The sequence below is a fragment of the Aedes aegypti genome, chromosome 1 (assembly GCF_002204515.2).
Source record: "Aedes aegypti strain LVP_AGWG chromosome 1, AaegL5.0 Primary Assembly, whole genome shotgun sequence".
In the NCBI taxonomy this organism is placed as follows: Eukaryota; Metazoa; Arthropoda; class Insecta; order Diptera; family Culicidae; genus Aedes; species Aedes aegypti.
In genome coordinates, this window is record NC_035107.1 from 19,888,257 (window position 1) to 19,915,026 (window position 26,770).

At 40.0% G+C, this 26,770-nt stretch overlaps 1 protein-coding gene across 10 annotated transcripts in view; it reads right to left on the minus strand.

Annotated features, from left to right (window-relative positions):
* Positions 1-2,041: 2,041 nt before the first annotated feature.
* Positions 2,042-26,770, minus strand: part of LOC5570397 (ephrin type-B receptor 5) — a 383,576-nt gene continuing 358,847 nt past the window's right edge. For 5 of the 10 annotated variants that reach the window (XM_021839083.1, XM_021839080.1, XM_021839082.1 and 2 more), the window contains 4 exons: positions 25,912-26,040; positions 25,386-25,852; positions 3,610-4,272; positions 2,042-3,487 (listed from right to left, as the gene is read on the minus strand). In XM_021839083.1, the coding sequence (XP_021694775.1) occupies positions 3,383-3,487; positions 3,610-4,272; positions 25,386-25,852; positions 25,912-26,040 (1,364 nt within the window). In that variant the 3' untranslated portion in view covers positions 2,042-3,382. Of the gene's footprint in view, positions 3,488-3,609; positions 4,273-25,385; positions 25,853-25,911; positions 26,086-26,770 lie in introns of all 10 variants that reach the window. The other 5 variants (XM_021839081.1, XM_021839078.1, XM_021839075.1 and 2 more) reach the window with 1 other exon arrangement.

Here is a 26,770-nt window from a genome sequence, read left to right on the forward strand (position 1 = left end):
GGCTCGAACTTTCTATCTCTTGTGGATCGCAAGCTAGAACTAGATCAAAATGCTCAGTTTAACATGCTCATTAGCCAAACTATCTGTCTTCCGGATGTCCTTGACTTTCTGAACAACTTTGCCGAAGACTCGAACTTTCTATCTCATTTGGATCACAAGCTAGAACTAGTTTGAAATGCTCAATTTTACATGCTCACTGGCGCCACCTAGCGGCAAAATCGTGAACTAAACTGATCGTTTTTCGGATGTCCTTGAACCCCTGAGCAACTTTGCCGAAGACCCGAACTTTCTATCTCTTATGGATCACAAGCTAGAACTAGTTCGAAATGCTCAATTTTACATGCTCACTAGCGCCACCTAACGGTAAAATCGCGAACTAAACTGTTCGCTTTCCGGATGTCCTTGATCCCCTGAACAACTTTGCTGAAGATCGCTTCTTTGCAAGTCGTAAGGATCTCGAGATATAGCAATGTGAATTAACCTGTTTTGAGGTGATGCTAAACTTTTCGGGGGTGATTCATTATTCAGCTGAGTGTTGCAATACTTATTTCAGTGAGTCCGTATTTATGACGGGTAGTGTATGTGTGCGAGTAGATATACTGAATTGAAAAGAATTGCATTTTCAAACGAGAAATCAATGTTTACAAAAGTGAGCAATAATAGGGGCATAAGCGGCTACTGGTGCACTGATGGTATATGCCTATTACTACAATTGGTTTGTTCGTTCTTGACAAATTTTGGACAGACAGATTTTGGAAACAGTTTTTACAATACGCCGTGTTGGACGTTTTGAGAAATATGATCAGCTTTTGCTTAGAAACCTGATCGTAATCTGTCCAGCATCATGAGAAATGATTTAGAATTCCTAGAAAAATTGGTAATGATAGACATTTGCTCAGATTGTTGACCTGAAAATTTTGAGAAGAATTTGCTTGAAATCTCAACAGATTGTACCCAAACTCTTAAGCACGTTTTGCTCAAAGTGCTTAGCAGGATTTGTTAGGAACCCTTGAGCAGAATGTGCTAAGAATATAAGTAGACACAAACAAATGGTGAATACTAAGCGTTAGTGAATTATCATTTCATTTTTTTTTTTCATATATCAAGAGCTTCAGTGCATACTTCCAGGCATTCAATCATTCAACAATGATTAAATGCCTTTAACCCTCTAATACCCAACCCTGCCTTTAGACGGGATACACTTTGGAATTTTGTGTATTTTTTCGTAGCTCGGAAATCAAAATGATTTTATTTTTGGCTTAAACCTTGACTCATAACACGCATATAAGAAAAGTTTTTTATGACTTTTGAAACTTTTTTGTATTTTTAGAAATTGTTTGAAAAATTGCATTCTTATATAACCTACAAATGCCTGGGCTTCATTTAACGTGTAATATAAAAAATCGTACCTTTTATATTTTTCTACGATTAATCTATCACAAAAGAAGAGCCTGGTGGTATTAAAATCATTTCAAACCTGTTTTTCCGTTAGTTACACGGAAAATAAAATACGCTCCGAAAAAAAAAAATAAAAATTTAATATTTTTAAAAATACCGTAACAATTTAAATTTTTATTATTGTCAAACAACAACAACTAGAAAAGGCTTCAAGAAAAAAATGAAAAAAGCTAGAGATGTTCAAAAATAAAAATTATAAAAATCAAAAACCAAAATTTAAAAATTTGCGAATAAAAATAAATAAATGCCCAAAACGTGTTTAGAACGATTTTAGATAACGAAAAATTATACTTAAATCGAAAATAAAAATTTGGGTATTAGAGGGTTAAGTATGCAATTAACGCCTTGAGGTATGCAGCGAATGAAATACACGGTAGAAAATTGCCGTTTTCAATCATTTTTGAAGACAAATCATAAATCAAAAGGTCCCAGCAAATATTATGTTGAAAAAATCCAAATTTTAATCATGATCAACTTACCGCTCTGTAAGGAATATAACTCAAGGATACATTTCTTTCTTATACTACCAACTAAAGGAAAAAAAATAAAAAGATGAATAAAGCAAATAAAAGAAAAACGGCACTCCTAATCTCACTTTTCGTTTTTATTTCCCAAACAAAAGGTAGAGCGCTAAATTTTACCAAAAATAAAGCTTACCCATCGTCTGCAATCCGGTTTGATTAAATTAGACATAAACAGCATAACTAGCTAACTAACTAGCAATAAAATAAGGAAAGTATCGTGAAAATACACATATTCACAAAAGTAGGATAGATGACTGATTTGAACATAAAATTAGGGTAAAAACGGAACTAAACGTTACAATCTTCAGATCCAAATAAAAAAAAAGATAAAATCTATTATACACAGTCCTTTCCAAAGCCCTGTCTCTCTCGTACGACATCAGAGCTGCGCTTACTTTTCTATAAAACAAAAAACTAAAAAAAAAATGCTAGAATGATTCTCACTGTCTTTCACGTAATCCCGTATCGTTGTCGTTTCACTCGATTCAGAGTTTCTTCTCTCTTTCTTACCAACAGTTAAAGTTATCATCGATAATATCAGTTTGTGTGGTTTCTGTGATGATTGCGGTTTTTTTTCGTTCTCTCCAACTCCACCTTCTACCTATTGCTATTTGTATAAAAAAAATCACATATTTCCATCCGTTTCCCTATTCGGTTGTTTACTCATGCCTGGTCGCCCCTTTTTTCAGCTCAAAACGCAGTCAAAGAAGTCTATTAAGTAACTATCACTTCGGAATAAGGGGTTAAATGGAACATATACAGCTGCTACACTGGGCGAAAAAAACTAGTGGAAAACGATACAAATGCCTACTGCAATTTGTAACAAAAAATGCATCTTTTTCAGTTCTCTTCTTTGCACTGTCAATCATCATTCGATTCGGGGGAAAGAAAACCTAAAACCTATCCTAACTCTTTCTGTTCTCAATTAACATCGCTCAAACAAACTTAGGCAGTAAGACGATTATAAACATGTTTATACAGGTTTCAGTTTTTTTTTCTAAGCAGTCTCCTCTTCTGCCAAATTGTGTGGCACTGGTTTTTAGTTTCATCGCTATTCATGCTCTCTCTCTCACTAAAACAATCATATCTACTATTGACACGGGGGTGATGGATGGGAATGAACTTAAACAGTTTGAGCCTATGGTAAGTTTTAAATATAAATTATACACTGAAACAAACAGCTTTGCTCTGAACTGGGATCGTTGACGACTTTCGATTACCATCAGATTGGTAACGAACTCGAGCTCGGTAGGTAGTTTGTGATGTGTCGTGTGAATCTCTCAAGTCCGCTCTTCTCAGTAGTTATCGGGGAGGGGAAAGAGAATGTCCGTTTGTTTTTTTTTTCTGTGAGTTTTTGTGGAATGGGTTGTTGCAATCTGTGCGCAATCGCTTCCGATCGCTTAAATTATGGTATCTATCTGTCGCGCTTGGTGTAGAATCTTTTTCTGGTGCCCAACCAGCGTGATGCCCATGTCGGACAGCTGCTGAGCGGTTAACCGGGATATCTGAGACGATAGAGCAAGAATTGGTTTATGGATCAGTCAGTTTGTCTTCGTCAAAGCGAGTCAAAAATTTCGATTCCCAGCCGAAACGTAAAGCACCCCCGTCCAGATCACAGATAACTCACCTGCTGGGCCGTCACCAGGCCGGCTTCCTTGAAATGCTGCGAATACCTCGACATCTTGATGCTCTCCAGCCACTGATCCGTGCTGATGAACACCGCTCCAGCAGTGCCCGTTCCGGACATGGTTCCCGTATTGCTGAGTCCACCGACCGTCGATCCGAGCGTGCCCATACCGGCCGCGCTCATGGTCATGCTACTTCCGACGCCTCCAGCGCCGGAACTATTGTTCAATATCCGTTCGGTCGTTCCCATTCCGAGCATATTCCGCTGCTGAGCGGCCAGCATCTCGTCGCTAATATCGTTCCCCATCCGGGCCACCGGATTGTCCGGTGAGTTCCGCGTCGTGAGCAGCACCTGGGGTTGCCGCGCCAGATTGTCCAGCGTTTGCGTAATGCTCGCGAAGGTGGGCCTGTGCGTCCGCTGTTTCTGCCAGCAGTCCAGCATCAGCTGGTAGAGCGCCTCCGGGCAGTCCATCGGGGCCGGCAACCGGTAGCCCTTCTCGATGCTCTTTATCACATCCTGATTCGACCAGTTCCAGTACGGCCGCTCGCCGTACGACATCACCTCCCACAGCACCACGCCGTAGGACCACACGTCCGAGGCGGACGTGAACTTCCTAAATGCTATCGCTTCCGGGGCCGTCCAACGCACCGGGATTTTGCCGCCCTGCAGAAATAGAGAATGTGGAAACGTTAGTTTGGGAAGAACATTGGAAGAAAGAGTCTACAAGGTCGGATAAGGTGTCCAAAGTATGAAAATTTTATAAGACTTTAAGGGGGAAGGTATGTGAGGTTCCAAAAACATGGCCACATAGTTGATGGACAATTTCAAAATAAATCCCATATCGATGAACTGAAGCCTCTAAATTTCATGGTGAGCTCGTTTTATAATATTTTTTCAATTGCTTTTTGCTTTATTAGAGATATAGGTAATCATTACATTAAAACGAGTTTGACTAGAACAATTTGCAAGAAACTTTCAGATTCTTACAGCCGAATCTTGGTATTTCGATGTTTGGGTTTTTGTTATAGAGATTACAAGTATCCTTGATAAAATTGATTCCGGTGGCTCGCTCGATGCACCTTCAACCGCATCAAGATACGATTTCGTGTTCTTTGTCTTGATATCTGGGGCGACACCAACCTAAAACGGCGAATCGGTTCATAGCTTAATAGAACCAGGATAGATCTTAGAGCACGTTTCCAACTCGCCGTTTGGTTGAGAGAACTGGACAGGAATAGGATCTGATATCCATAGCTGTATTGCGCAAATTCGCTTTTGAATATAGTACCCCATAAAAGACTATGTCAACCCTTGCATGACCTCTTTCATTGAAGAGATAATCATCGTTAGGACCGTTAGGACCAATGTAGGAGGTGATAATGAAAACGAAAGACGAAGCAATGTATGGCCCAGGGCTGACTCGCACACAGAATAAGAATAGGAAGTACTTTATCAGTTCATGATTGAGCATCTTCGTGTGTTCAAGACTAGCCAAGATCTGAGGACTAGTCTTCTGAAGTTACGTATGCCAGTTCGCACCGTAATGCAGGAATATGATGAAGCCATGGTACGACCCTTAAAAGCTCGTAAGTCATGCCAAGCGTAAGGCTTGTGAGTCCTTCTCGGGTAGGGTAGGGTGTAGGGTTGACAGACTCTGGCCGCGCTAAACGTAGAATTAGGCAACAACCAACTTCCATATGAATGATACAAAATTGATTATTGAAATGATGTTCTGTAGGCCCAGTCTTCCAAGAAACTTTAATTGAAGTGTCGATGACGGGTATACTCATAGCAACCATTACGGATCCAGAATAGGTTAATCTACACTGGACGCTATCTAGTATACCGTCTAGACAGCCGAGGTGGCACTACACAGTGAAAAATGTATCCTATGCTTCGCAGTTAGGGTAATAACTAGCAGAATATGTTCAACAGCGCAAGCTGTCAGACGATAGCCCATCCACTTCTCCGCCTAAATATTTCGTTGCAATTGTGTAAGCAATTGACGATCGTCTTGGATATTCTCCTTTTTGCTGACTCTCCAATTCAAGCAGGCCATCAATGACGGGCAACGGAAAGTTACAACGATGAGATCGCAGGTCTGTTTTAAATGACATGGGCACTATTTCAATGCAATTCTGTAAGAGGTTTATTCATTTAATGGAATGTCTCTAGAGCCTGTTTTAAAGCAAAATGGTCATACAGAGTGAATACTTGTATACATTTTTGAGGCTTCAAAGATTGCTGTGAGAGTTGGGGATTCTGCAGAGGTTTCTTCTGGAACACATTCAGATAATTCTCCAGGGATCTCTCCGAAAAGACATCAAAAGATTCCTCGATAAATACTCTAAGGCAATTTAGTTTTATGTGAGACATAGATTGCAATGTGTTGGGTAGTGGCATTATAATTGATCGCAGCAAGCGGTCTGATGCATTGAGCATATTCTTTCTGTCACTTGCGAATCGACACTTGCCTGGGTAAATTGTGTATGCATCATGTGGAGGGTGATTCCTCTTCATCGATAATCCAAACTCCACATTTTAGTCCTAAAACTATTCCCGTGATTCCTCTAGAGATTTTTAAATAAATTTATCCAGGCTTAGTTCTAGGAGGTTCTTGAGCAATTTTACGCTGATACATGCAGTAATTTTCCAAAGGATTCCCCAAAAATTCACCCAGCGTTTTTTGTTTTGATTTCCTATAGTTATTTCTCGAATATTTTTTCTAACAATTCCTCTAGTTGTTACACTACGATATGTTTCATACTACGGGAATTTCCCTTGGAATGTCCACAAAGGGTTATTCAAATGTTAAAGATATTACTTTAATAATTATTCCAGAAGCTCCTAGGAATGTTTCCAGGATTTCATTCAAGGACTTCTCCAGCTATTTAGCCCAAAGATTTTGAAATATTTTTTAAATATGTTCTTTGAAAGTTCATTCAATAATTCCTACATAGATTATTCTAAGAATTCCGTCCGAAACTTTTCGTGGATCCCTCCAGAAAATTCGCAGGATATTATTCTAAGTTTCGCTTCAATTTTTTTTCTTATGATAATTCTAGCAATTATTTCGAAGAAATTCTCTTCTGCGATAGTGTATCATTTATATCATCAGAAGTCTCATCAGTAATCACTTAGGGATTTTCTTTAGAAACCCCTCACTGACCAGATCCCTATTTTCCAATAATTTCCTTGGCAGTTTACTGGGTAAATTCCTGCAAGAACTTTTGGATAAATTCTTCGAGAACTTTGTTTGGAAATTTCTGGAAAAATCTGTTGGGAAGACCTTGAAAGAATCCCTGGAGTAGTTCTAATTGATTCTTAAGGAAATTTCTGGCGGAGCAGCTCTTGAAGAAATTCTGAATGAAAATTTTAAAGGACCCTAAGAAATTCTTGGAGAAATCTCTGGATTAATTTATGAAGTTATCCTTAAGCACAGGGTGTCGACTCAATTTTGAAAATAAAATTCCCTGACCTTCTCTATCCTTTTTCAGAAAAATTCCAGACCACTGAATTGATTAACTTGAGACATGTTCGAAATAAAGAGCAACTAAAAAGGAACATGAAGGTCTTTATTTCGTTTTTTTTTGAACCGTAACCGTATATCGTAACAAGAAGATACATATCCGAAATTTTTGCATAATGTATATCAAAAGTTATAGGACGTATGAGTAAAGTAAGAAAAAGCTTTTATTTTACTTAAAAACATCTGTTAGATAATTTTCTAGAGGTGTTTTTTAAGCTGGTATGATTCGTATTAAATATTGGGGCCTTCCTTAGCCGAGTGGTTAAAGTCCGCGGCTACCAAGCAAAGCCATGCTGAAGGTGTTTGGGTTCAATTCCCGGTCGGTCCAGGATCTTTTCGTAATGGAAATTTCCTTGATTTCCCTGGGCATAGAGTATCATCGTACCTGCCACACGATATACGAATGCAAAAATGGCAACTTTGGCAAAGAAAGCTCTCAGTTAACAACTGTGGAAGTGCTCATAAGAACACTACGCTGAGTAGCTGACTCTGTCCCAGTGGGGACGTTAATGCCAAGAAGAAGATTCGAATTAAAAAATAGTAAAACCTGAGTAAATACCCAGAAAATCCTGATTTTCCCAGATTTCGTCTACGCAAGATCATCTGCGCAAACGCAAAAATTAGATACTGGACTACCTCAGAAATGAAATTACAAATTTAAGATATAAACGAAAATTATGATACCTTCCGCTACCTGAGTTTACCAACATTTTATATTACACGCAAACTTTAAAGATCCACCGTATTTTTTTTAGACTAAAAAGGTCCTCCAGACATTTGGAGAACTATTTTTCCAGGTGAAATTCCAGGCATTTCCAAAGAACTTTCTCGGAGAATTGCTTTAAAGGATTCAGCAGTGGTTTCCCTCTAAGAATTTTTAAACGTATTTTTCCAAGTATTTTTTCGATAATCCTCGAGAAAAACTTCTATGATTTCCTCACAAGCTTCTCAAAATCTTTCTCTACACATATTTTTTTCATACCAGGAGATACTATTTCAGGAAATCTTACATTATTCCTCCATAAACTAACGCGAGTATTTCTCCAATAATTACATTTATCACATCTCCAAAAGTTTCTCTAAAAGTTGTTGAATTTTTTTTAGAAATGCTAGAAATAGATTTTTTTAAGAATCGCAGATTTTCCTCCAAAATGCATACTTTATTTTTTCTTCGAATACTTCAAATAGTTTTCCGCGATGATTTGTGCTCTAAAAAAAATTGAAATTTTCCATACAAAAAGCGTTACGGAAGGGGGTCGAAAATTTCCAATTTCAGCGTTACGTAATAAATGAACGCTGCCTAAAACAGATAGATGAGGATGTAGGATTTGCTAGATAGCATGAATCGCTGATGATGACCGAAATGAATGCCGAATAGCAACGTTCGGTAAATGCTACGGCTTCTTTTTCTATCTTTATTAACGAGATTTTTGGCCCTGGGCTATTTCATCTCGGGACCAACCACTCTACTTCCCTTCCGAAGGCGGTCGTCACTATAAATGTTACGTTATATGTAAATAGCTCGGGGATGGGATTCGATCCCTGGTCCTCGGGGTTAGAGGCGTGTGTTCTACACTAGCTCCGTCGTCTAAGGTAAATGCTACGGTTTTAAGTTAATTTCACCGGAAAAAGCCGGAAAAGCAGCTCTGATTATCATACATAACTTCCAGGACCATTGGGTCCGGGATATTAAAGCACATTAGATGGACCTGCATTTCTGTGTCTGTGCTGACAACGAGATTATTCCTAACTTTACCACAGGAAATGATTCTGATTGAAAGGTTCCTCCCAAAGAGTGTGGTGGGTACACTATCCACAGACCTTTTGTCAGTCAAAATCAGTGTCCTTGATAAAGTCAAGAATTGATACCGATATTGTCCAAGCATCAGAATCCTAGTCCTTAACCTTCAAACTAGAGAACTCAATAAATAAAATATTGGAAAAAAATTGTTGAATTCGACTCATTTTTTTCCTTGTCTCAAGATCTTTCTCGGCAACTCGAAAACCGAGACTTGTCACTTTTAACAAGGCTCAAGGTGTAACAAAGACTAATAGGTGTTCCTTTGATTATTATAACATCCTGTCCTCTTCGTTTAAAGCAGTCGGGGCTAGGACTAGGACTAGGCAGATCTTTACCCCGTAACACATCACGAAAAGGTGATCTAGCTGAATCTACTCATTAGTTGAAGAGCAGTTTGGTTTTGGTGAGACTTACGAATCATTGGACAGCACACAAGTCACTCGCAAAGGCTTCGTGTCGCGAGCTGAGATGTGCCGGGATAAGGATGGGAGCATCTTGACGGACGGACGCGAGGTGATCGAAAGGTGGAAGCAGCACTACGATGAACATCTGAATGGCGCAGAGAACACAGCCACAGAAGGTCAGGACAGCGAAGGCGATGGCTGCGTCAGCACAGCGGATAGCGGAAACCAACCAGCTCCCACGATGGGGGAAGTTAGGGATGCCATTCAACAGCTCAAGAACAACAAGGCCGCTGGCAAGGATGGTATCGGAGCCGAGCTCATCAAGATGGGCCCGGACAGGTTGGCCGCTTGTCTGCATCGGCTGATAGTCAGAATCTGGGAAACGGAACAGCTACCGCAGGAGTGGAAGCAAGGCGTTATATGCCCTAAGGGCGACAAACTGGAGTGTGAAAATTATCGTGCAATCACCATCCTAAACGCCGCCTATAAAGTGCTATCCCAGATTCTCTTCCGTCGTCTATCACCTATAGCAAACGAGTTCGTGGGAAGTTATCAAACAGGTTTCATCGACGGCCGCTCGACAACGGACCAGATCTTTTCCGTGCGGCAAATCCTCCAGAAATGCCGTGAGTACCAGGTCCCTACGCACCATTTGTTCATCGATTTCAAGGCGGCATACGATAGTATCGACCGCGTAGTGCTATGGAAAATCATGGACGAGAACAGCTTTCCCGGGAAGCTCACAAGATCTCGGGGAACACTCCAGTTCGTTCGAGTCTCGGCGACGGACTTTCGTGCCTGTTGTTCAATATTGCGCTTGAAGGTGTCATGCGGAGAGCCGGACTTAACAGTCGAGGCACGATTTTAACGAGATCCGGACAATTTGATTGCTTCGCGGACGACATGGATATTATTGGGAAAAAATTTGAAACAGTGGCAGATTTGTTCACCCGCCTGAAACGCGAAGCAACAAGCGTCGGGCTAATGGTGAATGCGTCGAAAATAAAGTACATGCTGGTTGGCGGAACTGAGCGCGAGAGGGCTCGCCTAGGAAGCAATGTTACGATAGACGAAGATACCTTCGAGGTGATGGACGAGTTCGTCTGACAACAATGTTAGTCGGGAAATACGAAGGCGCATCATCAGCGGAAGTCGTGCCTACTATGGGTTCCAGAAGAAACAGCGGTCAAGAAAGACTCACCCCCGCACCAAATGCACGATGTACAAAACGCTCATAAGACCGGTAATCCTCTATGGGCATGAGGCGTGGACTATGCTCGAGGAGGACTTGCAAGCTCTTGGGGTTTTCAAACGCCGAGTGCTAAGGACGATCTTCTGCGGCGTACAGGAGAACGGCGTGTAGCGGCGAAGGATGAACCACGAGCTCGCTCAACTCTCCGGCGAACCCAGTATTGTGAAGGTAGCTAAAGCTGGAAGGATACGCTGGGCAGGGCATGTTGCAAGAATGCCGGACAACAACCCTGTAAAGATGGTGTTCGCTACCAATCCGGTCGGAACAAGAAGGCGTGGGGTGCAGCGAGCTAGGTGGATTGACCAGGAGACCTGGAGAGCGTGGGTCACAGTCGGGGATGGAGAGAAGCGGCCATGAACCGAGTGAATTGGCGAAATATTGTTGGCGAGGCTTTATCAAGATAATTGATGTAAAGCCAAATAAGTAAGTAAGTACAAGTCACTCGCGACGTGCCTCAACTCGCCACCTTTAGAAGTCGGATTTTTCAAATATTAGTCGCGACGCTCGGAGGCCGAAAAACAACATTTTTTTAAGAAAGGTTCGTCTTGATTCCTGTCGGATCCATAATAAATTCAACTTCAAAGTGCGCTTAATCTTCGGCACGTCAGCGACAAGATTTTACAAGTCTGGTGCTGTTCTGATAGTACGTAAGGACTCATAGAGAGGCTTCCTCACTCAAGTTCACTAAAGAGACTAAAATACATCGAGATGAAATCTGATCATTTTGAAAATAAGTCAAGTCAGCTAGCAACTATGCCAAATCTATCACGCAGCATTGTCAATGTTGCACTCCGCGCTAGAAGTTACTCTTATTTAAATCCACTTTCGCTTAAGCTATCCTCTTCATGTTCTTGTTTAATTTCGGCCTTTCGCTTAAATTTGATGTATGAAAACCATCTGGTTGAACATAAAATCCTTTGGTTTACTATATCCTTCTGGTGAGGATCTGTGTTTCTCTTTCGCGGAAACAGGCGTGGCTTGTCCGAATTGCTCCGTCTGAATTGCCGCTAACGTGTGGTTCGCTTTGGCCACACTCTCTACTCTTTCTGCTATTTGCAACAGATTCTGTCAGCGCTTTACTGCTACTCGAAAATTCCTAGTGGAGTTCATCTAGTCAGTTTTTGTCCGATACTCCTTACGCTGTTGTGGAGGAAGGATCCTCGTATTGTCCATCTATAGCTGCTGTATCTTTTCGCGTGACGCATATTTTTTCTAAGGGAAAGTGTCTTCCGTGTCCTCCAGAGCGGAAAAGCTGACACGACCCGAGCTCCGCGATCAAGAGGACATGGCAACAGAGGAGAGGCCAACACGTCCAAAGCCAAGAAAGCTAAAAAAATGAAGCCACGAGATAGGCCGAACCAGGCAGTGCTTCTGCAGGAACAATAGCAACCCGTGGATAAGAGTCGGAAAGAAGAAAGACAGGAAAAAACCTAAAACGCCGGCTATGGAGAATCTAAAACCGAAAACAGCGAAACGTAGGAACTTAGGCGAGTTCCTCGTCATCAAACAGAGGAGGCCATTGGGCGCAGATGTGCGGAGCATAAGGCGGATTAGGATTGATGAAATATTCCTAGCCTTAAAGAAAGACGCCAAGCAAAAAAGTGCAGCTTATAAGCAACCAGCACAAAAAATACATGGCGACGAGGTTGATGTGCGATCCTTGACTGCAGAAGCGACTCTCCAGTGTAAAAATCTGGATGAAATCACGGAGGCAGCGGAGGGCTCGGCTGTCCTCAAAGAGTAAAGCGACCTTATATGTCTCACCAAACGCGGGACACCCTGTCAGATCTCGTTCCCAATTAAAAATTATTCGTATTGGATTTGCATTCTACAAACATTTTAGGTCTAAACCTAATTACTCAGTTTAGTCAAACAATTAGATTCGACGCAGTAATTTCATGTTGAAAATTGCGTTGTCCCGCGAAACGCCAGAAAGCGTGACGCACCTTTGAATTTTTTTGGAGATCCATATTTAGTAACTCCAGAAACGAGAGTCACAGTATCTAGAAAAACAATCATAGTCATAAACAAATAGCGATAGAGGACTAATGTTGCGTTACAAACACAGTTCCATCATTCCTCTGTCATAAATTATTAGCTCTATTCATAGTTAAGGAACGATTTTAACATACTATTTGGGAAGCATCTCAAAAGGTGTTTAATGATTTATCAATTTAAAATTCCTGAGATATGGAAACCTAACAACTCCTAATAATAATCAGTATCATAATACAATACTAGGTGGGTTTCAGACAGAATTTTGGGCAGGATTATTTGGTATTAGTTAATGGTGTTCTCAAGATTCTCAAGTCAGATTTCCATACAATCTCAAAGAAAAAACTGATTCAATGCTGAGCAAAATTATCATAGAATCCCAAAAAGGATTATCAGAAAATTATATAAGATGCCAAATGAGCATTATGCTAAATGATCGTTATGCCAAATGACCTTATGTCAAATGGCTTTATGCCAAATGACTCAGACCCGTGAAAAACTGAAAAACAATGGAATAGGGTAGATTTGTAACACCAGATTTTTGTTTCTCCCAAAGACTGCTCCGAACTTACTGATAAATGTTTGAATTCGTAGAGAACTTTTCGTGACATCCATTTCATTGATTGACAACGTTTGGTATTTTATTCTCTTTTGCTATTTTTAATTAACTGTTGGTAAGATTTCCTTAAAATTCTTCTTTTGGTATTTTCGAGCAATTCCTTTATAAAAAATCTTGAGTAATTCCTTTAAGAAAATTCTCTTAAATTGTTCTTGTATGATGGCAAAAATATTCGACAAATTCTTGATTATTAAAGGATTTGATCGAGCACTTTTTTGAATATTTTCTACAATGGGTTACATGCATGGCCTGATTCGCTACTCACCGCATAGTAACGCACACGCGATAGTGTTTATGTATGAAAAATCGCTAAAAGGTAAGGCGAAAAATATTTGTATTGCGAAAATCATCTAACGAATTATTCTTTAAAATTGGGAACTATTTTTGAAAAGATATTTGGTACCGGTTGTACGTGATAATAATGACTATCACGCCTACCAAATATTTTTTCGACTAACGCTTTCATTTACGACAAATTTGCCTTTCCTCATACAAAATGAAACGAGAATGCTTCTGCTAATCAACTGTGGATAAGAGCAAAGCAGGTAATCCGTTGAGCCTTGTTTTTGAGGCAACAAAATATGATTAATAAATCGCTTCAACAAAATTTATTGAACACTAGTGGTCCCGGCAAACTTCGTCTTGCCATCAAGTAGGCTGTTGAAAAACGCCATGCAAGTCCCGTGTAGAAAATGACAGATTAGTATTCTCCCGTATTCCCCACTACCCCGAAGACTTTCCTAAACTTTTTTCTCGCACAAACACGTCGGAGCTCTGGACGAATTCAACAGTGAAAGAATCATGTAAGTCCAATCACCCGTTCTCAAGCCATTTCGTGACATACAAACACCATTCCATTTTTATTTATATAGATTTCCTTTGAAATATTGGACAAACGTATTTAAAAACTTATGGAGAAATAAATGAATAAACAATGTCTACAATAGACTTTTCAGGAGTATGGATTTCATTGAAACTTTAAAAATGTTTCCTAAATGACTCGACGCTAAATTCTGGGCAGTGAATCCAGTAGTTTATTTCGTCTCTGGTCGTATAAACATTAATTATATTGAATAATTTAAAAAATCTTTGAAAGAGATATGAAAAATTTTATATGCATTCTTGCACAATTCTTACCAAAGTAAGCTAATGTTTTAGTATTACTTGAGCTTTATCTTGTTATATTTTGAGAATTTCAATGAACAATATTTTCAGGAAACGCTCTGGAAATTAAAAAAAAATCATCGAAGTTTGCTGGAATTTTACGGCTTTTAGGGCGTTATCTCAGAGTATGCGAGATTTTAGCATAGCAAACGTTTTGAAGATTCAGACAAATAAGTGTGAAAAAGTTTAAGAGTGACGTAGGGGAAAAGCACTAATTTTCGACCTACAAGAATTCTGTGCTACTTTTCAGATTTTCATGCAAAGTATGGCCAAAATCGTATGAATGAGTTGAAAATTAGTGCTGGGTCAAAAATTGGTGCTTTTCCCCTATCACATTGCGCGAAACGACAACATTGATGACATTGCTGTTACTTTTAAACGATACGCAACCGCCTTCTGTCAAATTTTCATTCATAAAATGAGCGATCAGCTGATACGAAACGGGTCGTAAAATGGACTATACATAACACGAGAGCCCACTACAGCATATTCATTTTGCCAGTACGCTCGGGTGTACGAGACATGTTATGAATGAACAAACGAGCATGTCTTCGGCAAACCAACGCACAACCAGGGTTGGGAAAAACTCTGAAATTCACTCTACAGTAGTCAAACAAAGCCAACAGTCAGCGAAGCCAGTGAAACTCACGCCCATAGCTGCTGTAGGCAAAAAAGCCTTGAAAATTGCAAAACACCCGTTGCTAAGGGCAACCCAAAATTACTGTAGAAAAATGTTCTATTTCCCGCATTTAGAGCCTTCAATGACACTACTGATTTAGAGAAATTCATGTACATGTGGCTACTTGATGAGAATCACGATTTTAAACTACTGTAGTGAGAGAGCCACGGGATTTTCGCGAAATTCAAGCCTACTACTATTACCATTCCCAGCACTGCGCACAACAGGCAATGGGATCGAACTGCCATGTGCTGTACAAGACGGTATCGTTGCATGTCGCATGATCACCTCATGGTAGGCTGTCATGGATAGTTCATTCATATGGCTGTCGTAGGAAACAAGTGATGACAGCCGTCGAAATACTGTCGCGAGGCAGTAGATTTTGGATGCCTGCCCAAGTGGCAGCGATCTGGCTGCCGATTGCCAGGGCAAGCGATTGTAAGCAAATCGCTAAGTGCCTAAAATGTGTCGACAGAGCAGACAACGCACATTTAACGGGTGGACCCAAATGTCCGGGCACAAGCAGAGCAGCCAAAACGGAAGTAACACAGTTACATTTAAACCACTGTAATGCAGCCCAGCAGCTGCATGGTGTTATTATCGGACCAATACCGCATACCAGCCAACAACGGGAACTGGGTGGCGGATAGGTCTCAACAGCTAGCAGCTATAGGGACGACAGGACGATACCCAATCCAAGAAGTAGTCTCTAGCTCAAATGACGGTTTTGCGATAGCAAAAATCAACGGCGTGTTCTATTGCAGTTGTTACGCGCCCCCAAGGTGGTCGATTGAGGAATTTTCCCATATGGTCGACAGGATGATAGCCGAACTAGCTAATCGGCAGTCAGTAGTGATAGCTGGCGGCTTTAATGCATGGGCAGTGGAGTGGGGTAGCCGCTGCACCAATCAAAGAGGCCAGCTATTGTTGGAATCCCTTGCCGCATGAAATGTAGAGCTGACAAATGTGGGTACAGTGAGTACCTTTCGCAGAAATGGTGCAGAATCGATTATCGACGTGACGTTTTGTAGTCCTAACCTTTTAGGTACCATGAACTGGCGCGTTGATGACGGTTATACTCATAGCGATCATCAATCGATTCGCTATAGTATAATACCAGACGGGCGGAAGGCAGCGCGATGTAACTCGACCCAAGCCCGAGGATGGAAAGTTGGCTCTCAAAAAGGAAATCAAGAGTTTAAAACGGGCATGATTTGATAGCCTATGCGAGAGTGCCAATTCTAGTCTATGCGGTGACGCCTACAGAGCAGGGTTGGGAAAAAATCTGAAATTCATTCTACAGTAGCCAAACAAAGCCAATCGCAGTCAGCGAAGCCAGTGAAACTCACGCCTATCGCTGCTGTAGGCAAAGAGCCTTGAAAATTGCAAAACACCCGTTGCTAAGGGCAACCCAAAATTACTGTAGAAAAATGTTCTATTTCCCGCTGCATTTCCCGCATTTAGAGCCTTCAATGACACTAACGATTTAGAAAATTCATGCGCCCAACATAGGCTACTTGAACTACTGTACTGGGAAAGCCACGTGATTTTCGCGAAATTCAAGCCTACTATTATTACAATTCCCAGCACTGGTCTTGATTCCTGTCGGATCCATAATAAATTCAAATTTAGCTTCAAAATGCGCTTAATCTTCGGCACGTTAGTATCAAGATCTTACAAAGACGGGATTGGTGGTCTAATGGCTACCGCTACTGTTTCATAAGCAGAAGGTCATGGATTTAATCCCAGGCCAGTCCCGTTCGTCGTGCTTCTATCTTCCACTCTTAATCAATTACACTCAAAACTATTCGTTCGTAGCAAACGCTAGAACCAGAGACGGACAAGAAACCGTTTCCGTACGCTTCCATTCTTCCATCATTATAGCACGCCTTTCCTTACGCCTGATATAGGGTAAGTGATCCATTAGTTGTGGGTGTTCCTATAGTTGCGGTAGTGCCATTTATTTGAATTAGCTGCAGATCCGACACCGCCAATCGCTGTATTGGCTTATTGATACACGAAACAGCTGAAAACATCGTTCAAATTGCTTCAAAATTGATGAAATACCATCAAAACTGCTTAAACTTTTCTCACTTGTACCAATAGTTGCGGTTAAGTGTTCCTATAATGGAAGATCCCATAAGAAAACAATGGATATCGCAACTATAGGAACACAAGTTAAAAATATACCTCAACTAAAGGAACAGTGTACCAATGGACCGATGCACGAGTTCACTAATCTGACGTTTGAGCGGTGCCGAATTCACTCGTTGCCATGGTTACGTAAATAACATGGCACCGCACAAATGTCAAATAGTGAACCCGTGCATCGGTCCATAGTGGAGGTATTATTTTTAACTGACATCCCGATGGTTACTGCGATGAAATCAATTTTCTCATTAAGTCAATGGTCGTTACTTCCAGTTACAACAAAAATATGTACATTCATTGCGCTACTTGAATTTTGAGGGGTTAAATGAAGTTGAACTGTGCTTAGTACCTCCAATATTGGAACGTTTACCATATAGGCAGTCTGCTATCCAAACAGCAAGCCTCTTTGTCATAAAATTATACCAGCCCTATACCTTCCCGCATGAACTGGCGTAGACGCAGTGGTACACATACGGTCTACTGTAGGAGACAGTTTATTGCATCATCAATTCCTCCCCCTTCTCTCATTGGTCGGCACTCTGACGTGGCAGGCGCCATTGTTGCTTAAAAACAGAAGATCATTAGCACTCATACACTGAGGGTGTCTGTTAGTCCCAAGCAGTCGTCTGGTTGATTCCTTTTGTAAGTGCAGCTGATCTGGCGATAAACCACGGGCGGTCAATCAAGCTCAAGCTCACTTGAAATCACAATCGCGCTAAAGTGCTTCTGAAAATGCTTTGATGGGATTACGTTTCCTACTACGGTGACACCAAAGATGGTTACAATTAGAAGGAAAAAGATATCCGACTCCCGTCTTTATAAGGCGACACGAAAAGCGCCGCTCTGGTGAGTCAATAGAAAACTAATACGTAACGTTCTCCTAGTGTCCACCAGATGACAAAGTGTTCGTTTATGAGATTCACGCTAAAAAAGATACATTGCTAACACGGAGTTGTTGTATATTGTCATTCAGCTCTGAATGCCATGAAATGTGAGAAAAAAAAGAACAAATCAGCACAGGAGCAATGTTTTTGGCATGTGTAAAAATAACACAAAATTTTGTGTAGGTTCATAAGAGCCTGATTTTGTGTAAGTCGTTCTCAATTGTGTGTGACTTTTTTAAGCGTGTTTGTTTTGATTTCTTCCTTTTTTATTATCGTTTTTTAATTACACGATGATTTGAAAGCAGCCGAAAACAATGCTTACGCGCTTTTCACTTAACAGATGGCAGTAGTCTTACTTGAATAGCGTGTCGCCGGTAAAATATGTGACAAAATAACTGCCAATACTCGCTTAACAGTCCCATACAAATTTTAACCATTTTTTAGTTAATTTCATGAATGGTGTTTATTTTTAGTGTATTCTATGATATCATGCTTAAAATTGTGTTTTTGTATGGACAAAATGCGAAAAAAATACCAAATCATGTGCGTCCCATATTGAAAGTACCCGCATAATAGTCCCATTAGTGAATTACAAAGAAGTTGAAGCGAACCTAGCCCTGTTATAAGTTTTATAATCTTGCATCGTATTATTTTTTATTAAAGGGAGAAATAATACAAATTTCAATGACTCAAACCATGTTTATTCATGTTGTAAAGTATCTATTCTTACGTGGTATTGAAGTTTTCTCAGAATGACTTCTGTTGCGATGTGGTAGAACCTCAACTCGAAATGTGTGTTTGCGAGCCAAACCAAAAATAGTCAAAATAGCTTCCCTTTAAGTCAATGCTACTCTCACTACTATTGTACTCCGGCCCATTATCACCGGACTCTCCGGCAGGCTTACCTTGTTATGGCATGAAATAGGGTTTGTTTTTTGTTTGGCCAGCCAGAGCTTCCAATGTCACCCTAAGCAAGTACACTGCCCATACTCGCATAACAGTCCCATATTCTATGAGTTTTCCTATATAAATGGGACTGTAATGCGAGTATGGGCAGTACATGCAACTTCCAAAACCAACAAGTAAGGATGTTCATGGCATACAGCAGGATTATTGTGGATAAGATCTAAGAAATCTTCAATAGCTTTGCCGTCTTCATATTGATTGAAAATTGCTTTGTGGCATTGCTTGAAACCAACATCTCCGTGGTGGATTTAATTAACTTTCTAAATTGGTTGACCGGAACATGTTCTGCAGTTAAATGAAATCCTGGAGAGTCTTCAACATGATCACTGTTAACACCGAATAACTTTAAAGGACTGTTGTAATCCAAATATACTAGCACTAACAGTTGCAGCTAGGAAAATTCCTTGGGATCTAGCGTGGATCTACTATAAACTTGAAAATGAATGTGTCATGGGGCGTAAAAACATAGTAAGCCAGTCCCCCGTATTGGGACTGGTATGCGGGTATATTTGTGTTTGTCAAGAAAAATACTCAGATAACGAGTCCCATTGAATTGATTCTTCGATTAAGATATGAAAAACAACAATTTTAACTGTATTTTAATTCCTGAAGGTTTGATAATACTGCAATGATAATGTGTTGAGTAATGTCACCACGATTTATTACTGTCAGCAACGGAAAAACTAAAACATGTTGTATTATGTTTAGAAGCGTTTTTCTCGACATGATAATTTTCCTAATGGGACTGTATTGCGAGTATGGGCAGATAAAGAGTCGTTCATCTTTTTCCTTTTAACCATCTTTGGTGACACCCTTCCCGTAACAAAGTCAGAGCCTACAAACAAGGCCCGATTCGTCAGTTTCGTCACATCATCATACAACATGTGCCATGGCTGCCAGATACGGATCTCTTTAGAAGTCGCGACGTGACTCTGCTCGACCTCTGTCACAGATTTGTCTTGTAAATCGGGCTCGGTACTTGAAAAAGCATTTAACAGTCGGGGACCGGGATTCCTACAGTTCTGTGGCAACAGCCTCCCAACAAGACATGTTGAAAGCTTTCTCACGTCTATCGTTGCCACTAGCCAACATCGATTTCCTCTTTGCGCTGTTTGGACAACATATCCTTTCAAATTACATTTACCATACGGTTTTTTTTTGCAATCAGAACTTCCTTTACGACAATCCGTGATCGCATTATTTGAGACTCGTTAGCATGCTGAGTATGATCTTCTCTAGAAATTGAGGTGGCAATCCAGCATAAAAGGAGCGGCATCCGTTACTGCGCGGTTGTCATTCTGGATGTGAAGAATGCGTTCAACAGCACAAGCTGGAAAGCAACAGCACACGCACTTCACCGTCAGGTACCGGTGCAGTTGTGTAAGCTTCTAGAAAGCTATTTTGATGGTAGGATTCTACTGTACGACACAGAGGAGGGGCAGAAAAGCGTTCGAATTACCGCGGGAGGTCATCCGAAGTGGTCTATGGTGCATCGATGGAGGAAGTAGAGTTGACAGCAGCGCACTCCATTATTGAGGAATGGATGTCTAGGAAACTAGAACTGGCATGTCACAAGACTGAGATGGTAGTGGTCAACAACCGCAAGTCCGAGCAACGGGCGCTTATCTCGGTGAGTATACCCCATTAAGCATAAAGACGTTAGGCATAAGGACGTTAGGCATAATGGACGTTTGGCATAAAATAACTTGCGCGTGTGTCATTTGAAACTCGTCTTATATCGAAAAATTTTCGGGCCCTTTTACAAATTCAATTATGCTGATGGGGGTGGGTATTTGTCCTTAAGGTGTTACAGTTCATAAAAAAGTGCGATGTTCATACAAAAAGCGTTACGAAAGGGTGGATTGATTGGCTGGTATTAAATGACTTTTTTCGGTGCTATGAAATGTGACCATGAACCGAATGACAGATATGGAGGAAAATTGGTTGTCATTTTTATTGTTATCATTCTAAAATCCAGCTCAATCCGTTTTTGTAAGTATCAATTTAAATTTGCGATGTGCAATCAAAGTCTTATTTGTTTCTAAAGATGTTTATTTTAATGAGTATATGACATTTTTTTGTTATATTTCTCTTACATAATTGAGTTAATTCTAAAGAAGGGAAATCTTCCATATAAATATTAATACTCATAGTGCAAATGAGTACCTTGAAGACAATAATAGAGAGGCAAGTCAAGAATTTATGTTATGATTGGTGACATTATCTTCAGCAATAATTTTCTGGTAGTATGACAACTATCTTCTTGGCGTTACATTGCTACTTCGAGTCTGCTCGTCAATTAAATGTAGTGAGAACGGTTTTTTTGCTGCTTGTGCAAACAATTTTCGATGATTTTCAATCAATTTCTTCGATATTTGCGAGTTTGAAAATTAAAATTTGATCAGATATTTATTTTAATTACAAAAGTCAATTTCAAATTCATCCAGCATTGAACATGGTGTGCATTTGGGAGAAAAATGATATTCCCAATGTTATTGTATAGAGCTCGAACAACTTATTTGATTACCCAGTGTTACTCATAATCAATCAACAGCAAGTCAAAACGAAAATTTCAGATGGAAATATTTACATCTACAATTCCAAAAACTATTAGAAAAATAAAAATACAAATATCAACATATATTGGAAGAAGGTGATTTCTCGAACAGTCTTTTCCTCCAACCATTTAATTAACCGTATAAGTATAAAGAAAAGCCTATGATTCAAAGAAGGGAAAATGTATGATGGAAATATTAAAAGCAATAATGACATTAATGTCTTGAAAGAACAGCTTATTTATAGAAGAAGGGAAATTTTCTGATTAAGACATTAGCAGAACTAACTCTAATAACTTTGTTGACATCAAAACTATAAAGAACAGCCTTCAATTAAAAGAAGGGATAATCTCTGATGAAAAGTTTGCCAGTTATATGTGTAGAACCAAACCCAAAAGATGAGCAACAGATCATGTACAGCGTCGTTCTTATTCTTGGCTTTCTCATTTGTGAACGATACACGATTATGCTTCATGGCCAAGAAAGTGAAGAAAACGAAAAGATCCTGGATCGACTAGGAACCGAACTAAGATACCTTCAGCATGGCTTTGCTCTATTAGTTAGAACTCACGCCACTCACGCTGAGGACCTGAGATCAAATCCCAACCCCGAGATAGTCACTTATGACGTTAAAGTCATAGTTACGACTTCCTTCGGAAGGGAAGTAAAGCTGTTAGTCCCGAGATGAACTAGCCCAGGGCTAAAAATCTCGTTAATGTAGATAGGATAAAAAATTATCAAAAAAGTCAATACACTTTTCCAGTAAACGATTTCTATTTTCATTTTGAAAATTATGCCTATCGTCTATTATGCCTAACGTCCATTATGCCAAACATCTATTATGCCAAACGTCCATTATGCCTATCGTATTTAAGCCTAACGTCTTTATGCCTAACGTATTTATGCCTAACGTCGTGCACCCTATCTCGGTAGGTGATCGCACCATAGAGTCCAAGCGATCCCTTAGGCATCTTGGCGTAATGATCGATGACTCAGCTTCGCTAGCCACGTTGAATAAGCCTGTAAAAGGGCATCTACGGATATAGCGGTGCTTTCGAGGATGATGTCTAACAGCTCTGCTGTAATTGCCAGCAAACGCAAGCTCCTGGCAAGCGTGGCGCTATCCATACTAAGGTAAAAAAGCGCTTAGAACGAGCAGAAACCTAAAGCGGTTGGAAAGCACGTACAGGATAATGTGCTTAAGAGTAGCAAGTGCATACCGAACGGTTTCTATAGAGGCCCTGTGCATCATAGTTGGGATGACGCCCATCGGGTTCATCATCAAGGAAGATGTTCAATGCTTCAACCAAAGGGGTACCAGAGGAGTCCGCGACACATGTAAGGAGGAAACGCTCAGAAGCTGGCAGCAGGAATGGGATAACTCCAGGGGATTTTTTTTTTATTACCGTACGGGTTTGGGCCGAAGGATCTCAGATTTTCATGAAACTTTTTCCACAGGCAGGGCTCATGGATATATGAATAAAAAAAATTGAGAAAAATTCAGGGTCGCCTATTTTTCCGGAAAACTCAGGTGGAAATTTTTTGTTTTCCCTTGACACTACTTACTTTGAAAAATCATAACTCAAGAACGAAGCATCGTAGAAACAAAGTTTTTATATGAAAATTTAAGCAAATTTTCTCAAAAATCAAAAAAAAATATGAACTGGAAAAAGTTTTCCACAAAATTTTCCACCGTTGGGAAAATTCGTAAAGAAAAGCCGGAAAAGCTATGCCCGAACTCGTGGAAAATTTTCAAAAATATATTTTCGAGAAGGTAATTTTATAAGCTTAAATCACTGAAATTTTTGGAATGCACTTTTTTTTCGTTTTTGAGTTATGGCCAATTTTGTGAAAAATGTCCAGATGTGCCATATAAGACTTTTCTTTGAAAAATCATAACTCAAGAACGAAACATCGTAGAAACAAAGTTTTTATATGAAAATTTAAGCAAATTTTCTCAGAAATCAAAAAAAAATATGAACTGGAAAAAGTTTTCCACAAAATTTTTTACCGTTGGGGAAATTCATAAAAAAAGCTGGAAAATCTATGCCCGAATCGCGGAAATTTTTTAATAAAATATTTAAAAAAAATGCAAAGATTTGCCATACATGCCTTTTCGTTTAAAAATCATGACTCGAGACTCATCATGACTTGTCGAACCGGACTCAAATTATCTCAAAACTATGAAATTTTTGAAATGGAATCAGTTTCCCAGGACATTTTTCACTGTTTATGAAAACAAATAATGAAAACCCGATTAGCTATTCCAGCTTTCAAACAAAGTACATTTGAAAAGAGCGATCAATAAGATCCAATCCTACAATATTTTTCAATGCGCTCATTTTTCGTTCCTAAACCATGATCAAATATTGCTAGGATGAGCTGTTTGAACCATATTTTTACAAATTTATAAGTTCATAAACAAAATTTCTTAAGAACGAAACTACATAGAAACAAAGTTTTCTTCAATCAGAATGTAGGCAATTTTTTCCTGTTAGGTAACTACAAAATTGACAGTTAAATAAATGGGTAGACAATATGACAAATAGGTATTTACCAATTCAAGTTTAAAGCGTTGAAATGGCTTGAGAATCATAAGTTTACCAAAAACTAACAAAGAGCAGTGAGAAAGTGTAAGTGTTGTCTATCAGCTGTATATTCCTCGTTATTATTTTTTGTAAAGTTAAAAAAGTTTTCCCGAAGCTGTTGAAATGGACAAAGTTCAATATTACGAATACAATTCTTTATGCTGTAACCCCTTCGGACTGGACGGCCACAAATCAGTAAGGACAAATCTACGATCGATCAGCCAAGGCCTCATCAGTAAGCTTCATTCGAATGGAGTTCGGTGGATTACGGAAAAGATGAAAATTTGCGTGAAGTGCTCCATTACCGGTGACCAGAAGGCTCTCGTAACGGATCTTCCAGAAGCAATGGCGTTTGAGGAACAAGTTTCACCACTATCTTCGTTGGCGTCGCCAAAGGAAACTCCTTCCTGGATTGGGAATTCATCTATGCAACTGAAAATGACTATTCAGAGGCTGAAAAATTACTTCAGGAGAGATTTTATAACCTTGTTCCAATTCCTGGAACAAAAAAATATCATTCATTTATTCCAAAAGACGAACGAAGCATTTTTGCGAGTGAATTCTCAGATGCACATGAAAACCAAGAAAATTCAGCATGCTTTGTTCTTAATACTACAAAGAAACGAAAATCTTCCAACCAAAGGCAATCTTCCCGGTTGAAAAAATAGATAGTTTTAAGATAAAATGTAAGTTATGTACTGAATAATTGAATAAATAAAATTAAAGAAAAATATAATAAGAATCTTATTTGTTCCATAGAAAAGAAAGAATCCCTTGGAATGGAAAAGAAACAGTTTTTTCAGCTTTGCTTAACGGTGTAATGTGTAGGCGACCCTGAATTTTTCTCAATTTTTTTTTTATTCATATATCCATGAGCCCTGCCTGTGGAAAAAGTTTCATGAAAATCTGAGACCCTTCGGCTCAATTTGTACGATAATAAAAAAAAATCCCCTCCACTAAGGGTAGATGGACCCATCGGCTAATACCAAATGTGCCAAAAAAATCTGGATACCCGAAACCGTTATGGGAACCAGAAATTGCCTGCTCTAGGGCTAAGGAAGAAGTCGCTTGGGCTTTAAGGCTCAATATTTAACAATTTTGATTTCAAAGAATTCTTCACAAGAAAATGAATCACTGGAATAACCAGTTATTCCTATGTAACTATGAAGCTAGAAAACTAGGTACTCACCCTCGTCGTGTACGCATCGCTCGCGTTCTCGATCTCCCGCGACAGCCCAAAGTCGGCAATCTTACACACTAGTGAGGAATTAACTAGAACGTTCCGCGCCGCCAGGTCCCGGTGCACGTAGTTCATGTCGCTGAGATAGGACATCCCGGCCGCAATCCCCCGCAGCATCCCGATCAGCTGCAGCGTCTGGAACTTGCCGTCGTTGGCCCGGAGGAACGTGTCCAGGCTGCCGTTCTCCATGTACTCGGTGATGATCATGACCGGATTCGACCGGGTCACCACCCCCTGCAGGTAGATCACGTTCGGATGGTCGAACTGACCCATGATGGACGCCTCGGTCAGGAAGTCACACCGGGCCTTCTCCGACGAGCCCGGCTTCAGCGTCTTGATGGCAACGTCGATCTCCTGCACAAAGTTCGGCGGGATCTTGAGCCGCCCTCGGCAGACGTCGCCGAACTCACCGCCACCTGAAACGACATCGAGAACATTAGAACTGGACTCACAGCTTTGAAAGGCATCAACTTACCGATGATGGCCTCGATCGTGATGTAGCTGGCATCGATTTCCCGGGCAAACTCGCGAATCGCCTGGTTGGGGTCCTCGTAGGTGTGCGGGTCGACGTAGCTTCTGCTGCTGCCGAACAGCGGCGTGGTCACTGCAAAATTATTACGACGTGGTCGGTAATACCCATAAGAACCACCTTCTCTCAACAAAGTTCAACCGTTCAAGTTAAAAAGCAAGAGTTTTTTTTTTTGTTTCAAAGAATGATGATTTTACATACACACGAGCAAGTTAGCGATAAAGAAAGATTATTGTTTCAAATTGAAAGCAACCGGAAAGCAAAAGCAAAGTATTATAATTTCGATTTGTACAGAAAGCAAAAACCAATTGATTAGCGATAACAAAAAAACAGGAACAAAAGTAACGGAACAATTAGCAAAACGGTGGTATTTTATGGAAGCCGCGCAGAAATCAAAAAGAATAAGCGCAGAATCATGCAGAAGTAGCAGCCATCACACACGCGCACACATTATCAAGCGGTTTTGGATTTTTTTACACATATGAAAATAAGAAAAAGAGAAAAAATACAATAATTGGTAAATTAGTAAACAGCGGTTGGCGGTTAGTAATTTTTATTGCTGGAAGCTTTTGTTAGAAACCATTTTTATGAAAGAATTCACTAGAAAAACACAAGTAATGGAAATATTTACATGAATAAAATAAGTTTTCAATTCATGGAAAAGACTCTAGAACTAAGAGAGATTTAATACAATCAAGTTGAGAGGAACAGAAACACCATACATTTTTCCATTCGATTGGGTTTGGTTAGTTACCAAAGTATTATGATGCTCAGAGTCAGATAACGGTGGGGCCGATTTCCGTTC